This window comes from Lissotriton vulgaris, chromosome 2_2 (assembly GCF_964263255.1).
Source record: "Lissotriton vulgaris chromosome 2_2, aLisVul1.2, whole genome shotgun sequence".
Classification (NCBI taxonomy): domain Eukaryota; kingdom Metazoa; phylum Chordata; class Amphibia; order Caudata; family Salamandridae; genus Lissotriton; species Lissotriton vulgaris.
The window spans coordinates 301,643,078-301,658,909 of NC_141688.1; the positions used below are offsets into that span (position 1 = coordinate 301,643,078).

Below are 15,832 nucleotides of genomic sequence, written 5' to 3' on the forward strand. Positions count from 1 at the left end.
GTCATCACTGGCTGGTGTAGGAGGCTTGGACTCATGACAGGTGAAATGATTTGGTGGATAATTAAATGGCTGATGTAGACTGACTAGAAAGAATGTTGAGTTTATCCAGCTATGGAGAGGTAAAGAAAATAGATAAAATTGGTCAGTCCAAGTTACCAATCAATGATCCAGTGAAGGCAGAATTAAAGGGAAACTAAGTGGTGAAGGGTTGCTCCTGTCTGTGCACTGTAAGACCTGGCTTGGTGGAACACTACATGAGAAGTTACGAATGCTCCAAAAACGTGTAAGGGACTGGTACCCAACATCCTTACTCAAGAACCCTGCTAACTGGACCCTGAGACCATTATGCACCTTATCTATAGAGGAACTTCTTCCGTATATTTCATGTTATGTTACGTTATATTGATTTGTATAGCAATCTAATCACCTGAGAGGGTATCCAGACGCTTCCTGATATTGATAGAGCTCAGCATCGGAAATTAAGTACCTCAGGATACTGGGATTATATCATTTAGCAAATTGGTTTGTGAATCACAATGTCCACAGTGGGAATCCATGTGATTCCTAAGAAGGAAGTGGCATGAAAGAATCATGACGGGAACATGATGGAAGGACATGTATAAATACTGTGCAAACATAGCGTGCACTACAAAGGAGAGGTTTCCATTCACAAATTAGAAGCTGACCATAACAGGCAGCTTGGACTTTGTGAATGAGACATGCTAGCATTGGGGCGAGGGGAGGGAGAGCCATCAGTGGTTCAGTAGACTGCTGCCTCCGTCCCCTGATGCCAATTTACATTATGCCAACAACTTTTTAAAAACATACCAGCTCCTGGATTTTAAGTGATAGAGGACGCAATGCAGTCAGACTCTTGTCTTTGTCTGGTTTATCATTTGTAAGATTAGGTTTTTGTGTTTGATGTCTTGCTTATGCAACCAACTGTCGGCTTCTCCTATTAAACTTGTGTCTGATTGGATTTTGCAAACAGTGCTCTGCTTTCCCACATCCACATCACCACCCCCTGTTCTGAATCGTTTTTGGCCACTATAGGTGTGGCAGGGTATACTCAGACATGAGTCCCTTTCTCACTGCTCCATCAGGATTCAAGCAAGCCGGGCCGAAGACGGCTGAAATGCCAGAAACCGGTCCCCGGTAGCTTGTCTCCTTTCTGGTGAAGAATTGGCTTGGTAGTTTAGTCTGCCCTGTTCCCATGATGCACTGGGCCAGGGACAGACTGATTTGCATATAGCCAGGTTCTGAGCTGGGATGGGGCAGTGAGATAAATAACGGTGATGGATCAAGCCCTGATCTTTGGACTGGGTAAGAGTGGTCTGCTTAATTCAGACACTCTGTTCATCACCACCCCCTGTTCTGAATCGTTTTTGGCCACTATAGGTGTGGCAGGGTATACTCAGACATGAGTCCCTTTCTCACTGCTCCATCAGGATTCAAGCAAGCCGGGCCGAAGACAGCTGAAATGCCAGAAACCGGTCCCCGGTAGCTTGTCTCCTTTCTGGTGAAGAATTGGCTTGGTAGTTTAGTCTGCCCTGTTCCCATGATGCACTGGGCCAGGGACAGACTGATTTGCATATAGCCAGGTTCTGAGCTGGGATGGGGCAGTGAGATAAATAACGGTGATGGATCAAGCCCTGATCTTTGGACTGGGTAAGAGTGGTCTGCTTAATTCAGACACTCTGTTCATCACCACCCCCTGTTCTGAATCGTTTTTGGCCACTATAGGTGTGGCAGGGTATACTCAGACATGAGTCCCTTTCTCACTGCTCCATCAGGATTCAAGCAAGCCGGGCCGAAGACGGCTGAAATGCCAGAAACCGGTCCCCGGTAGCTTGTCTCCTTTCTGGTGAAGAATTGGCTTGGTAGTTTAGTCTGCCCTGTTCCCATGATGCACTGGGCCAGGGACAGACTGATTTGCATATAGCCAGGTTCTGAGCTGGGATGGGGCAGTGAGATAAATAACGGTGATGGATCAAGCCCTGATCTTTGGACTGGGTAAGAGTGGTCTGCTTAATTCAGACACTCTGTTCATCACCACCGCCTGTTCTGGATCGTTTTTGGCCACTATAGGTGTGGCAGGGTATACTCAGACATGAGTCCCTTTCTCACTGCTCCATCAGGATTCAAGCAAGCCGGGCCGAAGACGGCTGAAATGCCAGAAACCGGTCCCCGGTAGCTTATCTCCTTTCTGGTGAAGAATTGGCTTGGTAGTTTAGTCTGCCCTGTTCCCATGATGCACTGGGCCAGGGACAGACTGATTTGCATATAGCCAGGTTCTGAGCTGGGATGGGGCAGTGAGATAAATAACGGTGATGGATCAAGCCCTGATCTTTGGACTGGGTAAGAGCGGTCTGCTTAATTCAGACACTCTGTTCATCACCACCCCCTGTTCTGAATCGTTTTTGGCCACTATAGGTGTGGCAGGGTATACTCAGACATGAGTCCCTTTCTCACTGCTCCATCAGGATTCAAGCAAGCCGGGCCGAAGACGGCTGAAATGCCAGAAACCGGTCCCCGGTAGCTTGTCTCCTTTCTGGTGAAGAATTGGCTTGATAGTTTAGTCTGCCCTGTTCCCATGATGCACTGGGCCAGGGACAGACTGATTTGCATATAGCCAGGTTCTGAGCTGGGATGGGGCAGTGAGATAAATAACGGTGATGGATCAAGCCCTGATCTTTGGACTGGGTAAGAGTGGTCTGCTTAATTCAGACACTCTGTTCATCACCACCCCCTGTTCTGAATCGTTTTTGGCCACTATAGGTGTGGCAGGGTATACTCAGACATGAGTCCCTTTCTCACTGCTCCATCAGGATTCAAGCAAGCCGGGCCGAAGACGGCTGAAATGCCAGAAACCGGTCCCCGGTAGTTTGTCTCCTTTCTGGTGAAGAATTGGCTTGGTAGTTTAGTCTGCCCTGTTCCCATGATGCACTGGGCCAGGGACAGACTGATTTGCATATAGCCAGGTTCTGAGCTGGGATGGGGCAGTGAGATAAATAACGGTGATGGATCAAGCCCTGATCTTTGGACTGGGTAAGAGTGGTCTGCTTAATTCAGACACTCTGTTCATCACCACCCCCTGTTCTGAATCGTTTTTGGCCACTATAGGTGTGGCAGGGTATACTCAGACATGAGTCCCTTTCTCACTGCTCCATCAGGATTCAAGCAAGCCGGGCCGAAGACGGCTGAAATGCCAGAAACCGGTCCCCGGTAGCTTATCTCCTTTCTGGTGAAGAATTGGCTTGGTAGTTTAGTCTGCCCTGTTCCCATGATGCACTGGGCCAGGGACAGACTGATTTGCATATAGCCAGGTTCTGAGCTGGGATGGGGCAGTGAGATAAATAACGGTGATGGATCAAGCCCTGATCTTTGGACTGGGTAAGAGTGGTCTGCTTAATTCAGACACTCTGTTCATCACCACCCCCTGTTCTGAATCGTTTTTGGCCACTATAGGTGTGGCAGGGTATACTCAGACATGAGTCCCTTTCTCACTGCTCCATCAGGATTCAAGCAAGCCGGGCCGAAGACGGCTGAAATGCCAGAAACCGGTCCCCGGTAGCTTGTCTCCTTTCTGGTGAAGAATTGGCTTGATAGTTTAGTCTGCCCTGTTCCCATGATGCACTGGGCCAGGGACAGACTGATTTGCATATAGCCAGGTTCTGAGCTGGGATGGGGCAGTGAGATAAATAACGGTGATGGATCAAGCCCTGATCTTTGGACTGGGTAAGAGTGGTCTGCTTAATTCAGACACTCTGTTCATCACCACCCCCTGTTCTGAATTGTTTTTGGCCACTATAGGTGTGGCAGGGTATACTCAGACATGAGTCCCTTTCTCACTGCTCCATCAGGATTCAAGCAAGCCGGGCCGAAGACGGCTGAAATGCCAGAAACCGGTCCCCGGTAGCTTGTCTCCTTTCTGGTGAAGAATTGGCTTGGTAGTTTAGTCTGCCCTGTTCCCATGATGCACTGGGCCAGGGACAGACTGATTTGCATATAGCCAGGTTCTGAGCTGGGATGGGGCAGTGAGATAAATAACGGTGATGGATCAAGCCCTGATCTTTGGACTGGGTAAGAGTGGTCTGCTTAATTCAGACACTCTGTTCATCACCACCCCCTGTTCTGAATTGCTTTCCCACAAGGCATGTTTTCTTATTACAGAACCAGCCAACTATTTGCCTCAAGTGTTACAGCCAGTGTATGAGCTATGCTACTTAGGCGTATTGTTAGAAAGAGGGGGACAAATGAGAGAGTTAGCTTGTGGGGCACACAGACATGCATGATGTTAGATGATTGAAAGGACACATGGTGCAGTTTCTAAGAAGACTGAAGAGAAGAGTAAGGCGTTGCTGCAAAATGTTGTCATCATTATCTTTGCTGAAACCTAGCACAGTTGCAAACCTCATTTATTTTCTTTATTTCATTTATTTCTAGTGCACAACATTCAACCCCAAAGGGATATCACAGCATTAGAACATCTGCTACCTTGCAACCTGCCTTACAGACGTTATATGGGAAATAGCCAGGTCTTCAGTCTCTTCTAGAAAGTAGCACACAGCCAAATGAGTGAAAGAGTGGCCACCCATTCTTGTTTCTCGGTTTTTCGGATGCGTTTAGCATTGACCACACTAAATTAACCAAGGAAAAAGCTTGTAAAGGTTTATAGAAAGCAATTTGACAGCACAGAATAGTCAGTCCCGTTTCATATAGAGCAGGCCTGCTCGGAGTTCACAGAGTTGCACTACACGGATTTCCGCGGAGTCGCATATAAACTCCGTGGAATTCCATGGAGTTCCCCTCCGCCCTAGACTGGCTACAGACCATTAGCATATTACGGCTGTAGCTCATCTATGCAGCCTGATGCAAGGAGTGGACACTCAGACACTGCGGGATTCTGTCCTTACAGAAGCATAACAACAGCACAGATTGTAAAATACATAAAGTTGCTTGCAATGTAGCTGATCTGCACTGTCTCTTACCTGGTCGAAGGAGCGCGACTTCCCCAGCTGGAACGGGACATACACTACGGGCTCTTCCATTACTGGGGTGTGTGTGACAGAGGGGGTTCCATAATATACAAGAGGTTTCCCAGAAAAGAAACATTAGGATGCCTCCAAGGTTTTAGCAGCCTCCCTATGTCCCCTGCTCTGCAAAGGGGATCTTTTGGAAATGGCTGGTGCCAGTGGCTGCACGTAGGCTGTGTGAAAGACCTTGGGAAAGTCGGACGTGAAGCTTAGCTGGGAGACTCCACTGAGGAGAAGAGTCCCACGTCAGCACTTGACCTGACATTGCGGCCCCCGGGGGAATGCAGGTCGGCAGACTAGTCTTCCCCCGGGGTGTTCGCGTGAGGACACGGCAGGCAGGAAGTTAGGTTAGGGGGATAGGTCAGGGGTGGGAGGGGTTAGATAGGAGGCTATATAGGGGGATAGGAGAGGAACAACTTCCTTTTCCTGTCCCCGGTGCCTCAGGGAAGAGTTAGAATTTGGAGCATAGGCGGAGTGTTTTCTAGGTAGGCGGAGTGGAATTTAGTTATTGGGTGCGTTGTACTGGTGCCCCAGGACGGCGATTAGGCTAGTTTCCTGCTTCGCATTTAGGTTGGGTGTGATTTAGAGTTTAATTGACTTATTCGGCGCAGGTGCTTCGGGCGGTGAGCAAAGGGCTGCCAAACGTCACGCATCTCGCGGACGGACCGAGCGGGTGCCGAACCTCACGCATCTCGCGGAGGGCGTTTTAGGCGATTTCCACATGGCTGTACCAGACGCAGAGGCGGTGAGGGCTGCACTGATTGTGCTTGGCCGGGCTGGGAGGGCAGATCTCCTCCAGCCCGGTGTCCTGGACCAGGCTTGGGTCGGCATGACCCGCCCGACCAGGTCAGCATCGGCGGGGGTGGCTGCGGTGGTGGCAGCCTGCATGGACGAGCCCTCTGGGTCTCGCGAGGGGGGGCCCAGGAGAGGGAAGGGCAGGAAGCCGCAGGAGGCCCCCAAGAAAGGGGGGAGGAGGTTGAGCCTCCCTGCCAAGGTGGGGGCAGGGGAGGTGGTCCCGGAGGAGGAGGAGGGTGCCGGGGGGGAGGGGCCTGAGGGCCCAAGCTGGCAGTTGGGGAGCACGTGCAGGGCCAGGCTCCACTGGCGTCCCAGGGCAGGCTGTCCAAGAGCTTGAGTCAGTTGGCGGGGTATGGGGTGAGCAGTGAGGGCAGTGGGGGGGAGGACTCTGATGACTGGGAGGTGGCGGCTGGGGAGGATTTTGCCCTCACGCTGTCCGGGGAGGAGTCTGGGGGGGAGGTTGGTTACACCGTCGTTGAGCAACCGGTCGACCTTTCGGGGGGCCGGAAGGGGGTGGTGAAGTCTCAGGGTTCCAAGGGCAAGGGCCATCTCACGGCCAGAGCTGATGTGTGCACCCCTCAGTGTGAACCAGGGAAACCTAGGGGTGGTGCCAGCTTGGCTGTCACATTCCGGGCATGACCGTAAGGGTGGGTGGCAGGGGCAAACTCCGTCATGGAGCGGAATCAGAGTTTTTTGCTGAACTGCATGCTCCCAGCGGAGCACAGAGTTGGCAAAGGTCCGCTGGTGGAGCAGAGTTCGCAGCCCACGTTAATATAGAATTTTGTGGACATAACATACCAGCCTGACTTTAGCTCTCCTATGAACAGGTAGCCAATAAGCGAATGTAGGCAGAGAGAAGCACAGCTATTTAGGGCCCGGTTACAGATCAGTCTGGCTGCTGCATTTTGATTGGACTCAGATAGTTAAATAGATAATCAGGCTTCCCAAAATATAGAGCATTGCCATAATGCAGCCTATTCAGAATCAGTGTCTGGAATACTCTGCTTCATCATTCCACTGGAATATTACAAACATGTGAAGGGAGACCAAAACATTTGCCACAGTTGGCATTAACCTGGTCCTGCATGGAAAGGGAAACTCCCAAATCGAGAGCAAGGTAGACCAAGAATCACAGACTCCTTGGTTCTAGTACAGTGCTCGGAGGTATCCGCCACCACAAATTGTCCTATATACTACTAGCTCCACCAAAGAGTAAGATCTCAGTCTTTTCTGTATTAACCGCTTAACCGTGGTGTAAATTCTCCCGCAGTGCGGGAGAATGAATGAGTGGGCGGGGCTGCATCGGCCAACGGATGTGCGCAGCACCTGGGAGGTAGTGCTCGCGACTGCCATTGGCCGACGCGTGCCCGGAACAGGTTAAGCTTCAAACAGTGCTCTTGCATTCAGGTAGCAACTGCTCACAAACAACCAATGAGGTTCTCTCGGGACCTAACGAGATATGTTAAGGCAGTGTGAGCTCTACTGTAACTAAATGCAGACAGGGGGGTAGATTTACAAGCCTCTTGCGCCTCTTTTACACCGCTGCTGCTTCCCTTTAGTGACGCTGCGGCAGCGCAAAATATGCGCCATGGTGTGGGGTATTTACAATGGGACGCATCTCCCACATGCGTCATGTTGTAAAGCCCTGTGCCAGAAGGAGGCGTTCCTGCGCATGGGGGGGCGTTCCGGCGCAGGACTGCCTCCTAAAAGTGGCTGAGTGAAATTTACAAGATGTCACTTTTGGGCCCATGCTGCGTCGAAACCCTGCGCCTGCTTCAAGCAGGCATAAGGCTTGATGCAGCATCGTGGAGTTAGGACCCCCCCCAGAGCATTGCTGGAGCTGCGTCGCGCTTGTGACGCAACTCCAGGCAATGCTCCGCTTTTACGGCATAGATGCATGATGCATCTGTTCCGTTTTTGCCCCATGCTGCGCCGCATTGTAAATGCGGCACATCCAGGGTGGCGTAGTTGCGGCGCACAATAAATGGCGCATCCCTGCTGATATGCAGGGATGTACCAGTTATTGTAAATCTGCCCCAGAGTGCTTTGGAATAGGAGTAGTGTGTGTCTAAAGCACCAGCCATTGCTTGAGGTGCAACTGAAATATTGCAACATAGTGTCTTAATATTTGCATTGTATCAAAGTAGTAAAATTATTTTTGATTTTATTGGTATGGGGATAAATATTTAGTTGCTACAGTGTTGTGTCTAGACAACATACCCTAGTAGGAGGTGTTTTTTCTTTTCTTTTTTCTTGCCTCATTGAACTCAAATCCTTCACGATTCTTCATAGTGATTTGTAGCTCCAAGTATCTGTGGCCAAGTTCAGATAAGAGCATCTCAGTTGTAAGTAAATATTCCATCTGCAAGTTGGCTATCTTTGTGACTATAAAGTGGTCCTTAACCTGTAGCAGAGACGTCATAAAGATCATAACAATGGATGGATTAGAACATGATAGTGAGGATGAGTTGAGGTTAAGAGAGAAGGAATGCAAACAAGTGCCACATTCACTTCATTGACAGTTATGCATGGCACTCACACTTTTGCACAATCACATTTTGGTGCTTCAAGCCTTCACAGAGAAGTAAAGGACAGTTGCCAGAGGTGTGCAGTAGAGGCCAGGAAGGATATGATGAATCTGTGATCATAGCTCATGGGTCACGCGAATCGTTGAACATGTCCCATTGCCTTGAGCCATGCTCTTTGAAGAATCTGGCCTCTGCTTTTTCATCAGAGATCTCGTTAAAAGGATTTTCCGTGCGATGACTAAAAGGAGGACCCTTTGTGGTCCATTGTTTGCAGGTATCGTTGTCCTTTGTGCTAAAATGTTTTTTGTGATTTGACAAGTTCTCTGGGTTTGATTTTAAACTGTACTGGAACATGGTATAGTGACTTTAAGGTGAGTTTCATTTGCTCATACCTTCTGTTGTAAAGGCAAGTTTAGCTGTGGGATTTTGCACCAGTGAGTTTTGTCACATCATTTTCAAAACAACAATCATGTGATCTTTAATTTTGTGGGTTACCAAAATAAGAAAAATGTTCAGTAGAGTAACCCAATTAGTAAATAAAATTCATGGCTGGTACCTGAGTAGCTTCTGTGGTAAATTTGTGGTTAGCTTGGCCTGTTTTTGCTGCAGTTCTAAATCTTCCGGAAAGCATTCTTAAATGAAAAACATAATATACAGTACCACGCAAAGCAATACCACATACCAGAACTGAACCCACCTTAGCACACCAAAGCATTTATTTTGCATGCCTCAACTTACCAAAAATGTAGGTAGCCTGGAAGCCTTTCTTCTGAACTGAACTATCACTGCGGAACTGGAGCAGCAATGAGTTCCCACTGGACTCCACTTTTTGAACTGGACCGGATCCACAAAATCGTCCAATCAGTGGGTCCTTGTTTGTGAGTCCGTCGTAGATGACAAGCTTGTCTGAGCGGCAGATGGGCATACTGGGCTCCAAGTCAAAGTCAGTGAACTCCAATGTAATCTACAATATGAGACACAGTAGAAAAGAGGAGTCTTATTCAGGAGCAATGTTATGTACTCACAATCTTCTACCACTTGACATGGTATCATAGTCTCTTCCAGTGCAATAGTAAAGACTGTGTTGTGCTACTGACCTTCTTCCCTGATGGGGCCGAGATGTAGTACCCACAGTCCAAATTGGCTGGGTAGTTCTGAGGATAGTTTTGTGATGTGACGGTCCCTGGGGAAGTGCTGTATGATTGGGCACAAGCAACTAGAAAGCAAAGAGAGACACACTGTCAAACATACAGAAACCTCTATTTGCAATCACAAGCTACGTGCCAGGAGCACTGGTTTGTTCCAAACACTTTAGCAATATGCAGCGATGATTCACTAATGCTTGTAAGAAGTCAAATTATTAATTCTTCCATTAATTTCCTTCAAACCTCATTTTCAACATGACTACAGGCTGCACAGCCTGTGACAGGCATTGACATTGGCTACTCACAATGAGGGTAGCATGTCAGAATATCATTGACAAAACTACTGTCTGACTTTTCTTTATTGTGTCTTGGATATTGTTTACAAACAGTTCATCCAACTGAGTGAAGACTTCTATTATGAACACAATGTGGCAATATTTTAGGAAATCCATTAAGTCACAGTATTTATGTCAGACGATATTCTGGGAGAGATACTCTGGTATCAGGCCCATGATCAGTAGCATACACATAAAAATTCCATACATGTAAATTCCATCATATCTCTCAATGATCCCTTATTCCTGGATGGGCACTTTGCCTAGGTGATCATTTCACTTCTCTCCCTTAGTGCTTTTGACCTCTGTCCACTTACTCTAGTGTCATACCTGCTTTTAGGACCCAGTGGCCCATTTCAGGTAGGTTTAGGTGCTAGTTTTATATTACATGGCTCTTTTCATTCAATGTAAACTTTTTTAGCTATAGAAAAGGCCAATGCTATCACAATGTGTCTTAAAGTGATTCAAATACAATATATAAAGGTGGTATAAGCTAATTTGCCATTCAAGCGCTCAACAACCTAGTGACTATGAGATAAGAAACAGAAAGTCTCCTACCGTTCTGGTAGTAGGCGTTAAACCCGCTGGCAGAGATGGCTCCATTGGTAACAAACTGCAGCAGCATGACATTTCTTGAAGACACCACTGGTGGCACTCTTCCTCTCCCACAGGCATTGTTCAGTAAGACCGGGGAGTCTTTGGTCATCCCATCATAAACCCTGACATAGTCAGATTTACACTTTGGAGAGGATTCAATATCGAAGGCGGTAAATGTGAGCAAAATCTGGAAGAGAAGGTAGAGAGGTACCTTGGCATCAACACTGTCCTTGAGTCTTCCGCATCAAGGGAGTCTTTCATATCAAACGTGCAATCCAGTGCCTGAAAACTTAATGGGCAAGCACTCTTAACCAACAAGAAACTTTCTGCAGACTTACCTTTGCGATATTAGCTCGAATCAGATAAGAAAATTCTGTATTGTTTGGGTAATGTGAAGGGTAATTGGTAGAGCTCAAAAATCCAAAGCCCACCCTGGAGATTGTGCTGTTCATATCTGAAAGGGAAAGGAAGAAAAGGTACCTTTAATGAGCAGGTCTATTTATGCGTTATTACTACTGGTAGAAGCAGTAAAGCACGTTGGATTTGAACATTTACATTTTCCCGATGTAGGTATTTCAGATAGAAACCATGACAACACTATCATCAATAACAAGGCAGCAGCAGCACCTACACTCTGTAGCAACACTGAGGAAGCTCTAATAAAAGTCCTAAGTTGGGGGACGCAGCACTTGCAGCTGTTACAGGAGAGAGTGTTGACCTCACACAGACTGGACGTTTATGCGATCAAGTAGTAGGAGAGAATGCTGAGATCACAAGAAGCACAAAGCGATAAATCTTATGATAAAAGAGAATACTGCGATAAAATGAAAGGAGAAAATGTTTAGATCACATGAGCAGAGAAAATTATTGGAAACAATTGAGGCATGTATGCTAGGGTAATGTTCAGAGAGGGATGTTGAGATCACCTGGTGAGAAGGATCCTGAGATAACAAGCAGGAGATGGTGCTGGGATAACACAGAGACCAGAAATAACAGACAAGGTGCTTAGATCACACGTCAACGAGGATGTTAAGATCACATGAAGACCAGGAAGCTGGAATCACATGAAGGAGAGGAGGTTGGGATCACATGTAGAATGGTAGAAAGGAAGCTGGGATCAAATGTATAGTGGAATCACAGGGTGGGAAAGATGCTGGGATCAAATGTAGAACATGATGCTGAGAGCAAATGGAGAATATACCTAGGCCACTTAAAGAACAATATGCTGGGATCACTTGGAGGACAGGATAGTGCAATCACATGGAGGAGATGATGCACATCTTATGTGGTGCACATGGAGAAGAGGCTACAGAATCACACGGGGAAAGGTTTCTGAAGTAACATGGAAAGGAGAGAGGAGAAAGCGCAAGGATCACTAGAGAAGTGATAACTGTCACTGCTGGGAAGAATGACTGCAAGGATGACACAAGAAGAGATGAAGGTTAGTTCATGAGGATGAGGGAATGTTAGGGTCAAGTTAAGTGAAGAATACTGAAATTGGATTATGGGATCACATTGCGTAAAGGTTGCTCACATGGCACACTTAAAGAGCAGCATGATGTGATCCCACAAAAGAGAGGACAGGCAAAGAGAATTCCTTGATAAAGAGAGATCACATGAAGCAGAGGATGCTGGAACCATACATACAGCACATCAAGCAGAATGTGTTGGCATCACTTCAACAATGGAATGCTGGGATTGCACAGAGAATAGAGAATATAGAGGTAATTCAGGGAGATAGTGGGATCATATAAATGGGAATTCTGCGATCATGTGAAAGGAAGTGATACTAGATCAACTAGAGGAGCGGATGATGATATCAGATGACAGGATGGGATTCCGAAGCTTCATGAGATAAGAGGATAATGACCTCACATGAATGACAGAGTACATGATTACATGAAGAGAGAGAATGCTGGGATCACATGAAGTGAGACGATGCTATGATCACATGATTGAGAAAATGCTGGGTTTACATAAATGAGAGAATGCTGGGATCACATAAAGAGAGAGTATGACCACGTGAATGAGAGGATGCTGAGATCACATGAAGCTATAGGATGCTATGAACACATGAATGAGAGAATACTGGGCTTACATAAAGAGACGGAATGCTATAATTACGTGAAAGAGAGAATGCTGGGATCACATGAAGGGACAGGATGCTATGATCACATGAACAAGAAAATGCTGAAATCACATGAAGAAGAGGATGCTTTGATCACATTAACTAGTCTATGATGGGATCCTGTGAAGGAGTGGATGCAAGTAAAAGATTCTGATATAAAGTGGGGAAAGTCATACTGGGTTCACCTTGAAGGGAAAATTGTGGACCTACGGGCAAAGACTATATTGGGATCACATGAAAAAGAGGAATTTGGGATCACATAGAGGAGGATTCTGCGTTCTCATGAAAGGAAGTGATATTAGATCACATGCAGAAAAGGATGATGAGTTCAGATGAGAGGGCATAGAAAATGTTTAGATAAAGTGTGTTCACAAAGAAGAGAAGATACAGAAATCACATAATGGTAGTGATGCTGATATATGATAGGAATTTACAAAGTAAATGAGAATACTGGTATGTATTTAATTGGATCACATGAAAAGAATGCTGGGAACACAAGAAGGGAGGGAATGCTATGATCACAATAATGAGAGAACACTGTGATCACATGAAGGGAAAGGATAATATTATCACATTACAAGAGATTACTGGGAACACATGAAGGGAGACAATGCTACTATCACATGAATGACTCGATGCTGCGATCTTGTGAAGGAGTCAATGCAACGAAAATATTCTGAAATAAAGTGGAGATGGTGATACTATTTTCGCCTCGGAGAGAATAATGTGGACAGACAGGCAAGAAGAAAATAGATGAAGTTGGGATCACATAAAGGAAGATTCTGCGATCACATGGTAGGAAGTGATATTAGATCACATGCGGGAGAGGATAATGTGATCAGATAAGAGGGCATACGGAATTTTAAGATATAGTTTGATCCCAAAGAGGAGAGATACAGAAATCACATCAATTGAAAGATGCTGATCCATGATGGGAGTGCTGCATAGTAAACGAGAATGCTGGTATTTATTTAATCCCCGGGATTGGTGGATGCCACCTCGTAGCAAAAGGAATGACCCTGGGATGCCATAGCAGAGGAGGAATATTGAGCAAATCACAAATATCTAAATTATTCATCGAAAACTGCTACTTACCACAGTTATATAGTCGGTTGATTTTAGCAAGATCCAAGTTGCTGAGACCAAATTTTTGCCCAATTTCTGCATTAGGATTTTTTATGGGGACAATTGTTGCCTGTCCAGTGGTCTTAGTGAATGCATACCTGGGGGGAATAAAGTTACATTCAATATACCTTCAGCATCACATTTCGAAGATTCAGTATGCATGCAGGTGCTCTGCTATAGGCTTGAGTCTGGTTTATTGTGATTTATTTAGAAAAATAAAAAAATTAAAATCTTCACTCTTCAATTCTTTACTGACTTGACCATATCCAACCTCACATTCGTCCACTGTCCCTATTGCCCTTCTTGTATTAGACCATTTTGTTTGAAAAGTGTGGTAGTTATATGTACCTCAGATACTTTGAAACTTGAGTGCCTTACAACAATCCAAAAATCTAACTAAAAGAAAATGTAATCCTACTAGCACCTAGCACACTTGTTGTCCTTTTCCTGTCGAGCCCTGGAGTGTGGACCTAATATCCCCTAATAGATCAGTCTGCAAGAAATCCTTGTTCAAAGAAAAACAGATCTGAACTTTTTCCTTTCAATAAATTGGTGCAGAATCTATCGCTCCAACTATCCCAAGTTTTCAAAGGTTGTTATATCATCATTTATATTGAGCCTTTGTAAAATACATAACATTTATAGTTAATTCATGTTTCAACAATGTTAATGTTGTGGTGTTTTTACCCTAAACATTGGCTTTTTCACAAATACATTGATTGTGGACATTCATGGATAGCACACAGTCATTTGGCTTCATAGATAGTTGAGTTCACAAACCTGGATTTACTTTAATGTCAGTAAGACATGCTCCATAGACTAATATTTCTTCTACAAATATTTGAATGTGACTCACAGAAAAGTTCTCATTGCCAACTGAGGCTGAATTGTTTTGATAATACCATGTCCTTTCTTAAAATGGAGTAACAACTACATAGGTAGATTTACCATGTATGTACACTATTCAATGTCATGACTCTTTTCAAGGACTTGTCTTGTTGCCCTTATATTCATCGTGGCACTAGTGCACCAAGAGTGTCTCATGTTGGCTTACTTGCACATGATGTTGGCGTTTTTCACTCTATATAAAAGGATAATTTACATTATGTTTTATCAAATGCATTTCCAGCAATAAGTGTATGTACGATAACTTTATTGACACACCCGAGGGCGACCAGCTGAAGTATGTTTTTCATGTTTATTATTATGCACACGTAATTAGCACTTGTTTCTTTGAAAGAAAGTGAAAATGCCCTGAACCCTGCCCGTGAGAAAGGAGTGACGCAACTCTGAAAGGAATCGGGACCAAGTGTTGCAATAAACATGTTTTGTTAATTGAGGCCACGCCTCAGGTGTTTTTCTTGCCAAAAGAACCACTTCACTGGATCAGTGTGGATATTTTAGGGGTGGCTACCCTGCCGTGTTGCCCACCGTGAGAAGAGGCTTGGGTACAGCCAAATGAGGATTGTATATATATATATGTATATATGTATATATGTTTGCTCAAAGATTGCACTGAGTCCTTGCACTCACGGGCGGGTGCTTTTCAGCGGATGGTGCCCTCCGCAAATATATTCACTCCAAACTTCCGCTGTATGCCCCCGCAAAGAAGACAAACACTCAGGGTGGCGAGCTCTAAAGTTTTATTTTCTGAGCTCACAGTGTCCAGACGCGTTTCGGCATTCGCCTTCGTCGAGGGTAACCTGGCGGTGCCGAAATGGCCGTTTTTTATGTTTACAATTCACTGACACTGTTAACGGACCACATAACCAAAATCATGGTCGCCATCTTTAAACATGCAATCAGTCAATTTCATAATGCATGGAGACGTTGCAGATCGACATACTACATTCTCATTATGACATATTAATCAATAGTGGCATCATATTTTTATAATCAGGACACATTTCATCATAATGTGCACAGTTTGCCAAACTCGCGCAACTATATTGCCCGCAACTACATTCTGATTATGACATATTAATCAATAGTGGCATCATATTTTTATAATCAGGACACATTTCATCATAATGTGCACAATTTGCCAAACTCGCGCAACTATATTGCCCGCAAATACTGCCCGCAGATGGGCTGTCGAAATTACTCAACATTTTTTTGTCATTTCCTTCCAACATCATTATCA

At 45.5% G+C, this 15,832-nt stretch overlaps 1 protein-coding gene across 1 annotated transcript in view; it reads right to left on the reverse strand.

Annotated features, from left to right (window-relative positions):
• LOC147729350 (astacin-like metalloendopeptidase) overlaps window positions 1-15,832 on the reverse strand; it is a 97,713-nt gene that overhangs the window by 49,474 nt on the left and 32,407 nt on the right. Inside the window, exons 5-11 of the mRNA XM_086959837.1 lie at window positions 13,660-13,787; window positions 10,775-10,890; window positions 10,398-10,623; window positions 9,457-9,575; window positions 9,088-9,323; window positions 8,916-8,991; window positions 8,089-8,235 (exon numbers count right to left, since the gene is read on the reverse strand). Of these exons, the coding sequence (XP_086815963.1) occupies window positions 8,089-8,235; window positions 8,916-8,991; window positions 9,088-9,323; window positions 9,457-9,575; window positions 10,398-10,623; window positions 10,775-10,890; window positions 13,660-13,787 (1,048 nt within the window). The remainder of the gene's footprint in view (window positions 1-8,088; window positions 8,236-8,915; window positions 8,992-9,087; window positions 9,324-9,456; window positions 9,576-10,397; window positions 10,624-10,774; window positions 10,891-13,659; window positions 13,788-15,832) is intronic.